A 15848-nucleotide genomic window follows, 5' to 3' on the forward strand; every position below is an offset into this window, starting at 1 on the left:
AAAGGAGGCCGAGATTAAGTAAGTGACCCCAGGAAGAGAGGCAGTCACGTGTTAGAGACAGAGCTTAGCACTCTCTGCTGATCTGGACTATGAAACCCTTTGGTTGGATGATTCAAGACTCAGAGTTGTAATTATTTCCTCAGCCAGGCAAGCTACCGAGAGTATCTCGCCTGCACGGCCAAAGCTTGGCAAGCTCCCTGTGATGTATTCGATATGCTAAACACAGTAACAAGTCTCAAAATGGAGATGTTACTGGGCCAGCGAGGGCAAAGAGATGAACAAGGGGAGGACAGTGCAGTGCACGTTTTTTTGGTGGCTCTTTAGCAGTCTACAGGTTGAAAAGCCAGGTAATACCAGGTTTAAAAGCACTTCCTAGTTGTTACAAAGAAGGTTAATGGCCACTTAACGCTTCTATTGAGGTTTCTGAATCTGTGTAATCAGAAGAAAAAAAAAAGAAGAAGAAATTGAAATGACATTGAAATAAGAGCTCTTTGAACAGAAATGGACTATTCTGGTAGCATTTTATACCATGAACAAAACCCAGCTGTCTTAATTTCTGCTGGCCCCGGAGTTCTGTTATAGGTAATGCATCTCGGTCCTTCAGAATCACTCCACAGCAATGTGGGGAGAGGCAGAGGGCTGAGAATGAAGCGGATGGAAGAAAGAGTTGTGCCTTCCATCTACTCAAGCTCTCATCAGCAGAGAGACTCAGTTTTAAAGCCGCTCCCAGCCTATTATGATATCTCTGAGATTCGGATCGGTAACGTTTTTTATTTGTTAGTTTTTTTTAAAAAATGCTGCAAATCAAATCTAGGACCTCATATATGCAAGCCAAGTATCCTATTACTGAGCTCTCTCCTCAGCCCCTGATGAATACACTTCACAAAGATACTCAGATAGTAGGAGAGAAAAATCATTTTGAGCAGCTAATTTACTTTCTGGCATTGTTTCCCAAAGATTAACAGACAATAGCAACCAATCACTAGAGAATGCTCTCATGCGGTCCTCCGAAGAGCCTGTGCAGAATGACCCAGAATTCACATACCATTGTTGCCCACGGTAATAGTCTCCTCTCGGACCCTGTGCTTCCTCTGGCCTTGCACAGCCTCCACTAGGATGTTGTAGGTGGCCCCTCTGGTAAGGCCCGTCAGGGTGGCACTAGTAGAAGTTCCAGGAACTCGGAACTGCAATTATTGACGCGTCCAAAGTGAGGGAGAAAGTATTATAATGAGACATCGACATAGCATTCCTATCCTTTTGTGAATAACCCACTCTATGTAAAGAAAGCAAAGGGAGAGAAATACAGAGGGAGGATTTAAGGGTCCCCATCAACTAAGAAGAGAAATAGAACAAGGGTGGTGAGCCATCATTTAATCCACCAGATTTTCCTGCCAAAACCTATTTAAGTAATCCCTAATTTCCAGACATCCATTTATTATTCTACTGACCCCCACCCTTCTACTATATTCACAGTATCCCCTGGACACACTGGTCACGCCTGCTTCTCATAAAACAAGGACATTATGTTCTATCGGGCATACATTTATCCTGCACAAGGTGGCATCTTACCCCAACACGGGGTTCTGAAAACTCTACAGCAAGATCTCAAGTTCATTTAACTGCAAAACACTCAAACTCATCTCAACTCATAAATCTTCCGCAGTGTAATCCGTTTTAAAAGTTCTGCCACTTTCTAAAAATAAGTGCGCACAATAAAAATCGGTACCAGCAGGACAAATTAGAGAAACGGAGTTTCAGTTAAGAAAATCAATCACATACAAAGAGCTACTATGCACAGCTTCCCCGAAGTTCTTTCTCCAAAGACATATCATAGATAATGGGATTCTTCAAGGACAGACTCTAAAGTATCTGCAAGTGTCTCAGCTTTTCTCAGACAAATGTGATGTGGGCAGAATATTTCATTCTTTTTCTTCAAGACAGGCTCTTTGTGTTTCTAAGACATCTCAAGTGTCTGAATAGAAATGGTCTCATTCTCTCTTCTAAATCAAAGCTAGTGTCTCACTCTGGTACCTCCCCCTAAGCAGACCTATACTGAGATGAAAGCGTTCAGCCAACAACCTGCCACCTGCCACCTTTCCTCGAGGTTCTAGAGGAAAAAACTGCTTCACACCTGTGCTCTGGTCACTTCAGTTACCTAACTTGTTCCTTTTCAAGCTGTCCCATGAGAAGTGAAGAAAACAATTTACCTGGAGGGACTCTTCATCATTACCAACAGGATGGCACGAAATAATATATTCGGAGGTACCAACGGACGGGGGCCAGGCGAGGGTTGTCTGAGAGAGAGCTTCATGTCCAAAAGAGGCATTCTGGTTGTGTCCAACAAGATCAGGTTGGATGCGGTGCTGGTCTCCGCCTATCCCAGGTACATGATCTACACTAGGTGGATAGGGTCTTGGCCTGTTCCTCTGAGGGGTGGCCATGGTGGGGGGCATTCTTTGCCTAGAACCATGCTCCTCCAACAGACTTTGCTGTTCAATGTGGTTGGGTTGGTCAGAAGTGCCAGGAAGCTGAATACCATCTCCATTGTTATGCCCAGGCCTACGGTTCACAGGAGCTTTTTGAACTGTGGAAGGAACATCCAAAATCTCTGGTCCGTGATGATTGGGGTGTGGAAGGGTTACCAGTTGGGGAAGCTCATCTAGCCGAAAGAGGTCAGAGCCAAAAAAGCAAAGCGCGCATTAAGCTTCCAGAAAGAACAGCAGTGATCATCATCAATTCAGGCAATATGGACTGTTGTATCAATCAGATCAAAAGCTTCAGTCCTGAGCTCACAGAACACTTTTTTCCCCCCCAGGAAGAAATCTTCATGATTTCTCTGAAAGATTTCTTCAGGATTTAGAATGAAAAAAGTGTTGGTATGAATGCATCATACACACAAAGCTTGAAACTGCTGAGCCCCACAGAAGCAACCTCTGCACCAATTAATGAAAGCGAGATTTGCAAATGTGTAGCTTTTTTTTTTTAATTTGAGAATCACATATTAGGTCTAAAAAGCAGACCACCAAAGATGGCATCTGCAGTAAAATTCAAGAAGTTCCACTACATATTTGTTCAAAATTTGAAATAGCAAGCATGCACTTAAAAGTACATCAATGTTGGCATAAATACAGTGCTTTCTTCAATGAAACTGAAGTTGAACGAAAAAGGCAGACATGATTCGGTTCCAGAAACCAAGATTTCTTAAAACATTCTTTAATGTTAATGATGGTAACTTTGTTCTTACATTTTAAGATCTGTCTGTTTTGTAAAGGGCTAGATATTGACTGGCTTAAAAAAAAAAAAGTATAGCTGAAGACTACACATGTTAAGTGTAGTTATCCTGTGATCAAAGAGTCCAACATTTATGCTCTGCTGTTAGAAATTAAAAGTTTCATTAAAAATGGATCAAAACATGGAGAAACTTTGTGTCTCTGTGACCCAAAGACATTCTTACCTGTCCTCTTCCTTCCAATCAGAGGCTCACTCTTCTGGTTGTTCCTGAGGGCTATCACATGAATTGTGTACTCTGTTCCTGGTTCCAGACCTGGGGAGGGCACGGAGCATCACCACGTTAGGGCTGAGGGCTCAGCTAGTCAAATGGAGTTGACCTCAGCAGACAATACCAGGAAACAAGCATCGTATCTCTGCTGGCCATTGAAAAGGAAGGTCTTGAATGGTGAAAGTGACTTCACTACTTTCCCACAAATACCCAAATATGAGACAGATGATGGCCATTTAACAAAGGAATAATCTCACTACCAAATTTAACATTTGTGGAAGCACCTATATGCTAACTTATCCTAAGTATTATTTTGGTTTTATTTGAGGGGTATGGCTCCCAAGTGGGCACGGGGGCAACTCTTGGCCAAGCTGACTGGATGGTTGAATGCAGGGCTTGAAGATGCATGCAATGTTGTGAGGGTCATCCCAAAAGGCATGTACCCTAACCCCTGTACTATCTCGCTAGCCTCCATGATTATTCTTTTAATATGTACTTATTTACTTTTTTTTAAATTCAACAACATCTACAAACAGTTGAATATAAATTAAGAAACATTCACTGTAGTTTGTATTCATCAAGCATTTTGGGTTTTTTTTTTTAATTTAGGCACCATGATATACAATGCTATTAATAACAGGGTTTCGGGCACTAATACCAGAGAACTTACATGGATTTTAGTTGAAAGACTAAATGGTTAATTAGCAAGACACGCCAAACCAATCACTATGTGATCCCAGTAGTACATAAGCAATTCACTTCCTTCCATACTGATATTTTTTGTTCTGGGGGCCAAACCCAGTGGTACTCAGGGCTTACTCCTTTCTCTACACTCAAGGATCACTCCTGGCTGGGCTTGGTTGACAATACAGGGTACCGGGGATTGAACCCAGTTCAGTGACATGCAAGGCAAGCATCTTTCGCACTGTACTATCTCTCCAACCTGTCCCCAAAGTTCCTAAAGAAGGTTTCTAAGAACTCTAGTATTTAAATAATCTAGAGTATTTCAGAGGTCAGATGTTACCCTATACAAAGCTGAAAAACAAAACCAAAAATCTTTTAGACAAAAGTACTATTTACAGTAACTTGTGCTCTTTCTCATTCAAATGAGTAACTCTTACTTCCCACTCCAGAGCTTCTATCCACTAGGGCTGGTGGGGAATGACTGTGTAAGACAAACTCTGTGACATTGGACATTGAAGACACTGGACACATCTTCTAAGAGGGAGCTGAGTAAGAAGACAGAATTCCAACTAATTGACTTAAGGGTATTGGGAGGATCCTCCCAGGATGGGAGAAGCATGCTGAAAGTAGACTATAGACCAAACATGATTGCCACTCATTGTCTCTTTTGCAACCACAACACCCAAAAGGAGAGAGAGAACAAAAGGGAATGCCCTGCCACAGAGGCAGGGTGGAATGGGGGTGGGGGTGGGGGGTGGGAGGGATACTGGGATCCGTGGTGGTGGGAAATGGACACTGGTAGAGGGATGGGTATTTGATCATTGTATAATTGAAACCCAAGCACAAAAACTGTAAGTCTACAACTGTACCTCATGGTGTTTCACTAATAAAAATTTAAAAAATATTGTCATATAGATTGTCAAAAAATATATGTATATAATATTTTTTCAGACCAGATAGTACAAGGGTTAAGGTACATGCCTTGCATGCAGTAGACCCTGAGTTGATCCTCTGTATCACATGGTTCCCTGAACATTGCCAAGTGCAGTCCTAGGGGCCATGAGCACTACAGGGGTGGCCCGGATCAACCCTGGCACTGCAGGGCTTGCCCAAGCAGCACTGCATCCTTGTGCCCTTGCATTGAACCACCAGCCCAGTTGACAGAGAATCGCCAAGAGTCCGAGACCTCTTGAGCAATGCTTATATGAACCTCTCCCCCACCCCCAAAAAATATATATACACCATTTTTTAGAACTGTATTTGACCAATGGCAGATGAAAAAAAGATTCTAGTTCGGCCATTGTAACAGCAATAAAATTATTATATTACCACCCACCGTGCTTTTGAGTATCTTGAGTGCTATAGCTCCTCCTAGCTCTTATCCTAAGAATGCTTTCAGAAAGGAAGCTTTTTATTTTCATGGTGTCCGATTAAAGACAGAAAGACAGTAAAGACTCTACTAAGCACTCTGTGTCTCCTCAGGAGTTCTGGGGAGGAGGGCAGCTTAGAAGCAACAATACCAGTAATAGTCGCCTCTGTGACTCCAGGCCGGGGGCGAGGGAACACTTCTCTGGGCGCTGAGCCAGGTTTCTCGTACTTGATAATGTAGCCGGTAATCTTGGCCTCTGGTGGCTGCCAAGACAGCAGCAGGGAGTTGGTTGTGGTGGCCAGGAAATGCAAGTTGGATGGGGCATCGATGGCTAAAAAGGAAAAAAAGTTAAGTCTAAGTAAGCAGTCTAGAAAATGATGCCCGCTGGCTGTGCCTAAACCCGAGATGTAGAGGATCTGCAAGTTCTACGAAAGATTCAGTATGATGCAGAATATCAAAGCACTGGAGTCCTCAATGCCCTCAGATGCCCATGAGGATGATATACAAATTGATGGCATTTCTCAGAACAGAGTATAGTTACCAGTGGAGGCATCAAAGACCACAGGGGAGCTCTGGGAGTTCTCATTCAGGGCATACAGGTAGATCTTGTAGTCAGTGCCAGGCTGTAAACCTACCAAATAAGAAGAGATGATTTTCATTGGCTCTTGAGCAAATTAGCACAATGTCCACGCTCATCTGCAATAATCATGCTTCTTCTACAACTTGGCATTTATACAGACCCAGAAGTGGTTCAGATTTGAACAATAAGTCAGACCATTGTTATCGGCTGCTAATGAGAAACACAGTGCAAAAGAAAATCACAGGCACATACCAGACGGTGGCGAAAATAAAATTGAAAACACGAAATGGTTTGTGAGATGCTCTCCAAGTAAGAGGGGCTGATGCCACGTTCAGAATATGTTTTCCTTAGCACCTTAGCCTAAGCATATCTTTACTGGCTGGGAAGTGGAATGAGAATGTGACATCTCAAAAGGACCTAAGTTGATCTAGACATAGAGGATTCTCTGACTATACCGTTGATATTTATTCAGGAATGGCTTTGACTTTTGCAAACTTAATTGTGCCTTACTAGGTCAGAATCCTCAACATCAGCTAATTTCTATTGCTTCTAAACAGAGAAACAGAGAAAGAGAAAGAGGGAGGTGGGAGGTGTCTGCCATAGAGGGGGGAACTGGGGACATTGGCGGTGGGAAATGTATACTGGTGAACAGACAGATGTTGGAACATTATATGACTGAAACCCAATCATGAAGAATCTGTGTATTTCACTGTGATTCAAGTTAAAAAAAATTTCAAAGAATAAACAAAAAAGAACCAGAAAAAATAAAATAAATGTAGTGTTTGTTTTTCTTTTGTTCCCCCTCACAAGAAAGGGCCCATTGCAAGATCAAACTTGATGAATGGAACTTAATTTAGGTCATTTCCCTTGGAAACGTATGAAATCAGTCATTCACCAGCACAAATTTTGGAGCATGGTGTGAAGTTCTTGCTTTGTTTTATTCTAGGGACAAGCCTGGCTCAGAGCTTGGGGATCATCCCTGGAGGTACTCGTGGGTCTATGCAGTGTCCAGAGTCAGGGACTAAACCCAGGCATCCTGCATGCAAAGCATGTGCATTAAGCTATCTCTTTAGCCTGAAAATAAATTTTTATAAACTATAGCTAGCTGGGACTGAGCTCTATGGTCTGGCATGCATACTTTGCATGTGGAAATCTTGGGTTGGATCCTTAGAACCTCACAACCCTCTGAGAGCCATTAGGAGTGCACCATGCACTATGCTGGGAGTAGCCAATAAGTACTGCTAAATGTGACTTTAAAGCCAGAAGTGAAAGTAAACAGAACCATACAATGTGATAAAAGAACTAAAAAGTGAATTTCCATTGCAAATAATGTTTGTCAAATGTGATTAGGTAGCAAGTTTCCTGACCTGTGATGGTGTAAGTTCTAACAACTGGGCTGATGTTTCTCCGAATTGGACTCTGGCCATTTGTTGGGACAGCTTCCACCTGGAAGCCAGTGATGGTCTCGGTCTTGGTTCTCCAGCTAATGGTGATAGTGGTCTCAGTGGCATCTGTCACACGGGCCCTTCTGGGAGGGCTGATATCTGTACGGGATCACAGCAGGAGGTTAGTGACAGCTGGCGCACACCTAAGTTTGGATAGTTTAACAATGTGACTTTATGTTATACCAACTGCATCTATTTTTGCACATGACTAGGAATGTCCTATGGCGGTCGGAGAGAAAGGTTTACAGTAGCAGGAAATAAAAAAAATGCTTACCTCTAGACTTTTCCTTTTGGAGATCTGAAAAGCTTTACAGATACTACCAGTGGTTTTCAAGACTGACTTATTAGTATCTACAAATGCCTCAATAATTGACAAATTAATTAATTTAAATTACAAGAGGAGGAGTTATAACACAGCCAATCAGCAATAATACAAATATATTGCCAGCACTGTCTCATTTTTGAGTGGGTCAGAACTTCTCTCAAAAAATGCAGTGTTGTTTTATAGAAGGTGCCATTTCACAGAAGAGGTGGTGATAGCAGTTATGTAAGTTCTGAAAGAGAATACTGTGAGTTGTCAATAGGACCAAAAGCTAGAGTCAGGCCCAATTGTGTCCAGTACTTATTGCACTGGGCTGGAGCAATAGCACAGCGGGTAGAGCATGTGCCTTGCATGCAGCTGACTTGGCTGACCTGGGTTCGATTCTTCTGCCCCTCTTGGAGAGCCCGGCAAGCTACCAAGAGTATCTCCCCCACATGGCAAAGTCTGGCAAGCTACCCGTGATGTATTCGATATGCCAAACACAGTAACAACAAGTCTCACAATGGAGACGTTAATGGGCCCGCTCAACCAAATCGATAACAACGGGAGGACAGTGCTACTTATTGCACTGATAACATACACTGATAGCATACGACATGTCCTCCCCAAATTTAACTCTACAAAAACAGATTCTATTAAGTAGAGTACAAACTACTTGCTGATGTTAGTACATAACATTATCACATTATGATGTGATTCTATTTTAAGTGCTTGTAGACCGTTTTCTGGAGGAACATAAAAGGTGGTTGTGGTCCGATTTCAAAAATTGGGCAAGTCAATCCATTTCTAAATGGGGAACTATTCTCTTCTTAACTTAGTGATCTAGAAAATCACTAACTGTTCTTTTAGCATGGTTTCTCTGTAGTTTGTGTTAATACTCAAACATTTGAATACTTACTCTCTACAGTAGTGACAGCTCCCTGAGCTGGTCTGCTTGTCAAAGTGTCCTTAAGAGCATAAACACTCACTTCGTATTTGGTGCCCTCCTAGAAAACAAGGACACTTTAGCATGTGATCTTCTGGGGATTGAGCTTTAGAAACACATAGTGGTTATGAGAGAGAGAGGGAGAGAAAGAGAGAGGGAAAGAGAGAGAAAGAGACAGAGAGAGAGAGAGAGAGAGAGAGAGAGAGAGAGAGAGGCAAACAGACAGACAGGCTTGTAAAACCCTGAACTAATCTCATTCTTACACTGCAGTTGATTAACAACATATTCAAATCAAGCAGAGTTTTGAAAAATGATTTTGGAATTAAGTCCAGGTAAGCTACGACGTCACATCAGCTGGTACCCAACTATGTTTTCTGCATTCACCTCTCATATTTAATGAAGGTTGGGGCATGGTGGGCTATTACAAACAAGAATAGTCCCTGGCAAGAGCTTGAAAGTACATAACTCAAGCGGATTCACGCATTCAGCCCTGGAGCACAGAAAATGTTGTGCCAACACACATTACAACTTATTTAAATAAACAGAATATATTCAAAGAGCTGTGCGAAATCCAAAGCGCTTTATAAAATTCTGTCCCAGAGAGTCTTAGCAAAGCTCAGGTCAACATAAAGGAATTCTGCTACATCTAAAATCCCAGTAGAGAATATACCCCGGAGAGGCAAAAAAGTATAATAGAAATGACATCTGCACTTGTATGTTCATTGCTGCACTGTTTACAATAGCCAAAATCTGAAAAAAAAAAAAAGTGCCCAAGAACAGATGACTGGTTAAGGAAACTCTGGTACATCTACACAATGGAATACTATGTAGCTATATAAGTGGATCAACATGGAAAGTATCATGTTAAGTGAAATGAGTCAGAAAGAGAAGGACAGACATAGAAAAATTGCACTCATCTGTGGAATATAAAGTAAAAGAATAGGAGACTAACACCCAAAAACAGTAGAGATAAGGACCAGGAGGTTTGCCCTACAGCTTGGAAGCTGGCCTCACATGCTAGAGAAAAAGGCAGCTCAGATAGAAAAGGAAACACCAAGTAAAGAGTGCTGGGAAGACCTACTCGGGTTGGGAGCTGCCGAAAATAGACTATAGACCAAACACAATGGCCACTCAATACCTCAATTTCAAACCACAATACCCAAAAGGAGAGAGAGAAGAAAAGGGAGTTCCTTGCCACAGAGGTGTGGAGGGGGGGCGGGGGGGAGGGGAGGGAGAGATACTGAGATCATTGGTGGTGGAGAATGGGCACTGGTAGAGGAATGAATAACCGAACATTGTATGACTGAAATGCAAGCAGGAACATTTGTAAGTATATAACAGTACCTCACGGTGATTCACTAATAACAAATTAAAATAATAAAAAATAAAAGATAAAATCCCAGTAGAAGTATTTGATGGCAGAGCAAAGAACCCAACTGGGTTTATCATACATTCCATTCCCATCACCTGAAACTGCGCAGGATATGACCTTTATTCCAGTGAAAGATCACTTCTTACCATGAGTCCTGATACGACCACAGAGGAGCTCTGAGGAGCAAGGTTGATTTCTTTCACTGGTCCAGTTTTCTCCTTGGGAGTCACTAGCACGCGGTATCCGGTGAGTTTAATGTCAGGTGGGGTCCACTGGGCAGTCAGGCTCGTGGGTGTAACCTGAGAGAACCTCAGGTTGGTTGGTGCAGGAATAGCTGTTGGGATGGTCATTGATTAGAAGTTATCTTGTCAGAAATGGGGCAATGGGAGATACGGTGAATTCCAAAGAGTAGAATAGATTGGTTTTCTGGTTGGTTAGGTGGGTTCCTGGCTGTGCAAAGATTCAGTAGAAGAAAGCACAGCAGGGAATGCAAAATGAAGGAATTTTTTTCTGGCAGTGTGTGGAAGGGAAGGGGTTGTGATGGTGTGGGTGATTTAGTTTCACCAAAGGTTTAGAACCATTGGAAATACTTGGGGAAATGACCAGAACTCTGTGACTTCAGGTTTTTGAAAGTAGGGTGTTTTTTGTTGTTGTTGTTGTTCGTTTATTTTTTCTTTAAAAATTTACAAAAAAAATAAACTTCACTTTTGGCTTATTGGCCATTCGGATTGATTTTCCATTTGTGTGAAGAGAGGAGTCATAGCCCTTCACCTGTATAAATTAACTCGGTATGGAAAACCATTTCACAGAGGACGCCATCCCCTCAAAGTCAGAGTTATGTTTCATATTCTCTTTATTCAGACCCCACGGCAAATATCACTGCTAAATTTGAAGAATTCTCTGTGGTGCAGCAGAAGAAGAAAACTGGCTCACAACAGAAGCAGGAAAGAGAAGCGAAGGGCAATAATACAGATTGTCACCTCCAGGGGTTATGCTGTCACAAGGACACATCTTTAGCATTCCACTCCACTCCACACACGAAGCACAAGAGGCTAGAGCCTTGTGGAAAGCATTTGTCCTGCCAACTGTCTCCTGTGTGTCTGATTTGCAACCCTTTAAGCAAACGACACACCCAGCACTTGATACTATCCAGAGAGAAGAGCTCTTATCCACATGTTTTCAGAATCATGCTGTTACAAAAGGGCCCAGTTTGGGCTCCCCCCCCTTTTTTTTTTGAGTAAGCTTTAGGACGACAAACTCCTTTCTTTTCTACACAGTGAGCAGAACCACAGAGTCAAAGCTTAAGAAATAATCCATGATTTCAGTATTATCTCTCAATGTCTCACATCCTGGTCTTGTTGATAAGCCAAGCTATTTCAAAATCTTTGATTGGACTTTATCTGAACATCACCTAAGCTCTAAAGGTTCTTAACTCTTCCTCTTTAAAGAGGGAGCCTGTTCATAGAAACGCTGTTTTCCTTTTCCTGTTTTGAACCCCTGGCAACCGGGAATCGACAATCAGATAAAGAAGATCTCATTCAGCAAGGCACAGTGCTGCAGCTCCCTGGGGTGCCTGGTGGTGCAATCAACGATATACCTGTGGACTGGGTTCCAATCAGGGGCTGGCTCTCCATATCATCGTGCAAGGCAACCACACTGATTGTGTACTCAGAACCCGGTCTGAGGCCTCGCAGCTCTGCAGTGTCTTCTTCACCATCAGGTGCAGGGGTTAGCTCATGGATTCCATCCTCAGGGCTCGAGTAGGTCACCCTGTACCTGGAAACTTGCCCCTGTGGGCTTTCCCAAGCAATTTTGATGGAATCGACATCCACATCAGTGAATGTCAGTCCTTTGGGGCGATCAATTTCTGTTAGGCAAATTAATGGTAAGAGGTTACGCGAAAAGCAAGTTGTGAAAAAAGCAATTTTTATAAGATGCAAAGCAGTTTGCAGATACCATTTTCTTTGAGGAATTAAATCCCAATTAACCCACTATTACATAGAGAATCACTGAGACCCTTGTTTCCTTTTCTTGGAGGGTTTTGCAAGTATTTATTGTCACTTTATTTATTGGAACATAGGTGTGCGGGAGGGGTGGAGAACCCCCTCAAAATGTCCTCAGAAGGAGGATTTATGTATGTTCATTTATTTATGTTCATTTATGTTCATTCTACCAAGATTTGTTTTTGCAATGTGAAGTTAGTCTCATAGACCTCCATTTTCTATACCTTGGAAGTGGTAAAGTTGATCTTCAATGTTAGTGCACAAACTACTACAATCTTTAACTCCTCTTTTTTGCGTTTCTCTTAGACATATGGTCCAGACATTGTCTTCCAAATGCTTCAAACATAGTAGCTGCCTAAGACACACTTGATCAACTTTACCATCCTGTCATAGAAAAGAAGGTCCTAGCAAAATATTTTGTAGATTTGCTATAGGCAAATAAGATTTTGCCGAGGCCATTTGAGCAAGAGATATTCTAAGCACAGCAACTAGCCAACTGTATTCTGCAACTTCCTACCCTAATTGTTCACTGCTGGGCACCAAGAAGGAAAATGTACAAAGGGCCAGCTCAAGATGCATATAAACAAAGTTGTTTTTCATTATATATAATGATAAAAGATATACAGAGGGCAATCAGATACTTAAGAATATAACTTCACTTTGAAATTAGAAAAGAGGCATGTATTACTTACTGGTCACTGCAGTCTCAACCAGGGGCTGGCTCTCTCCATTCCGACCCTGTGCATAGACATTAATCACATATTCGACTGCGGGCTGCAAGCCATCAACAGTAATTTCTGTCTGATCTGTAAAAGTCATGAAAAGCAAATGTAGCATTAATGTCAGCCAAGCAACCATGAGAGCTTTGTAGAAAATGTTGAGTGGATTTGTTATTTGAAAACTTTTCACAAAAATATGGAGGAGTTGGACAAGGGCTTTTTCTTGGACAAATAAGTTCATTACTCAGACAAACTACTATGCTGAAGTAAAGTCTCATAAAAGAATAGTCAAAAATTGAATATGATGCTGCCTACAATGGATAATACTGCTCTGAAAAAAATATGAAAAGTTACTTCACAATACTATCTTAGGATCTTAAGCTACAGCTATTCAATATACAAATAAATGCAAAAGAATTTTAAGTGTCTGTGTGGGGCTATATGATAAAAGCACTAACACGGATCCCATAATTTAACATGTCTACACCACCAAAGAGAGCTATGCATGTAAAAAATCAGAAAGACCTTGATCCTAAACATTCTACTGTGCAGGGAAAGCTAATACTAACCTTGACCCTAAATTCACAAATTAAACGTCTCTGACATCTGACATAAAATGTATGGTCTTCACAGCAAGGTGGGCACTTCTGTGAAAAAGCTTATCATTTAGTCCTACCGTATTTATCCAATGTGTGTGTAGGATAGCTTACCTGTGTTTAAGGTTTTCACAGGTCCTGAGCCATTTTTCGGCTCAACCGTCACTCTGTATTTTGTGCCAGGGGAACTTGAAGGTAACCATTTGATAGTAATTGTGGTGTCATGAACATTGACCACTTGCATCTTAGATGGCTTGTCAATGTCTACAAATAAAAAACAAGGAGAACCCAATAAAGTCCTAGTCTGGGAGGCCCATATTGGATACCTCCTTGTCTTCAATTCTGATTCCTATTAAATGATCTCTCGGGGCTAGTCCCTTCTCCAGAAGTTTCTTTTGCAGAAACACAGGAAAATTTAGAGGAGGGAGGCCCACACCTACAGAAAATATATTCTGTCATCTTCCATTATCAGCTCATTCAGTCATTCAGATAACAAAACTTACTGAACATCCTTTAAGTCGATTTCTATCATAGTCAAATGAAATGCAATTAATAGAACTAGCACTGTCCTCCCACTGTTCATCTATTTGCTCGAGCGGGCACCAGTAACGTCTCCATTGTGAGACTTGTTACTGTTTTTGGCATATCGAATATGCCATGGGGAGCTTGCCAGACTCTGCTGTGCGTGAGGGATACTCTTGATAGCTTGCTGGGCTCTCCAAGAAGGATGGAGGAATCGAATTCGGGTCATCCCTATGCAAGGCAAATGCCCTACCTGCTGTGCTATCGCTCCAGCTTTTAAAAGGAGAGATAAAGGCTCAAGAATTATTTTCTTGCTCCCATGTCCTTCCTTCCATACAGCATGCTTGGTAAGTGGGCTTACAACAAAGTTTGCCAGCTTTCTCTAAGCATATGTGTCTGAGAAATTAATATAACAGAAAAAAAAACCTGTCCTCAGGGATACATCCTTTTATATTTGGTTAAATACCCAGTTAGCTGCAGCACCAGTAAAGTCACTTCACTTTATTTGAAAAAGAACATCTGAAAAAAACCCGAGTGCCCCAGAACACTGGTTAAAGAAACTTTGGTACATCTACACAATGGAGTATTATGTAGCTGTTAGAAAAGATGAAGTCATGAAATTTACATACAAGTGGTACTACATGGAAAGTATCATGTTAAGCGAAATGAGTCAGAAAGAGAGGGATAGACAGAGAAAGATTGCATTCATCTGGGGAACATAAAGTAACAAAATTGAAGACTAACACCCAAGAGTCCCGAGATAAGTACCAGGAGGTTTGCTCCATGGCTTGGAGGCCAGCCACACATGCTAGGAGAAAAGGAAGCTCAGATAGAGAAGGGGGCACCAAATAAAGGATGTTGGGAGGACCCTCCCAGGGTGGGAGAAGCATGCTGAAAGTAGACTATAGACCAAACATGATTGCCACTCAATGCCGCTTTTGCAAACCACAATACCCAATAGGAGAGAGAGAACAAAAGAGGCAGGGTGGGGTGGGGGGATGAGGGGTGAGAGGGATACTGGAACCCATGGTGGTAGAAAATGGGCAATGGTGGAGGGATGGGTATTATTAGATCATTGTATAACTGAAACCCAAGCACAAAAATTTGTAAGTCTATAACTGTACCTCATGATGTCTCAATAATAAAAATTAAATTAAAAAAAGAAAAAGAAAAAGAACATTAATTCCTCAATGAGCAAAATACCTTGGGAAAGTGTAGGATAACACTGTTTTTGTCCTTCCTTCATAGTCTCAGGTAGTTTAGGTTTATTGGGTTGCTCCCATCACAGTACTCCCATTCCTCCATGTTTGTTTATAACTTATTTCTTTGTGCTCTGTTGACTTGTAAGTATTATTTTTCTCTTCTCCCTAAGTTCTTTGCATAGTTTATTCAGAGCAATGTCCTTTTTGTATGGACATAAGAAGACTTTATATGTAATGCTTTTGTAATGTGACTCTCAGTGATATTTTCCTCCTGGGCATCTGTTCTCTCACTTAAGCCTCAGCTCCCCTTTCTTCCTAGCACCCCCAAAAGTAGGGTCCAGACTCGGGACTAGATAGAACTAGGGCAAGCGGTAAACTACATGCTACCCTGGCATCGAGATGGGCCTGGCCAAAGTGCCATAATGCTTAACTATAAGTTAAGAGCTTGGCCATGGATAAATGCTGTCATGATTCAAAAGGTAATAACTAGACTCAGACCCTGCAAGGAATGATTAATCTGGCCTGAGCGCAGTAGTCTGAGTCTGTAGCAAGATGTTCTCAGGAGAGCTGCTCTACAAGCCTCAATGGTATCTCTTACTGTGTCCATACA

General features: G+C 41.8%; 1 protein-coding gene across 7 annotated transcripts in view; it reads right to left on the minus strand.

The window, feature by feature from the left end:
* FN1 (fibronectin 1) overlaps positions 1–15848 on the minus strand; it is an 81213-nt gene that overhangs the window by 7914 nt on the left and 57451 nt on the right. For 2 of the 7 annotated variants that reach the window (XM_056111588.1, XM_056111586.1), the window contains 11 exons: positions 13629–13778; positions 12892–13005; positions 11794–12063; positions 10343–10530; positions 8798–8885; positions 7500–7676; positions 6094–6183; positions 5704–5883; positions 3455–3544; positions 2208–2659; positions 1046–1184 (listed from right to left, as the gene is read on the minus strand). In XM_056111588.1, coding sequence (XP_055967563.1) covers positions 1046–1184; positions 2208–2659; positions 3455–3544; positions 5704–5883; positions 6094–6183; positions 7500–7676; positions 8798–8885; positions 10343–10530; positions 11794–12063; positions 12892–13005; positions 13629–13778 — 1938 coding nt within the window. The remainder of the gene's footprint in view (positions 1–1045; positions 1185–2207; positions 2660–3454; positions 3545–5703; positions 5884–6093; positions 6184–7499; positions 7677–8797; positions 8886–10342; positions 10531–11793; positions 12064–12891; positions 13006–13628; positions 13779–15848) is intronic. The other 5 variants (XM_056111592.1, XM_056111589.1, XM_056111591.1 and 2 more) reach the window with 3 other exon arrangements.

The sequence above is a fragment of the Sorex fumeus genome, unplaced genomic scaffold (assembly GCF_029834395.1).
Source record: "Sorex fumeus unplaced genomic scaffold, SorFum_2.1 ptg000014l, whole genome shotgun sequence".
Taxonomy (NCBI): domain Eukaryota; kingdom Metazoa; phylum Chordata; class Mammalia; order Eulipotyphla; family Soricidae; genus Sorex; species Sorex fumeus.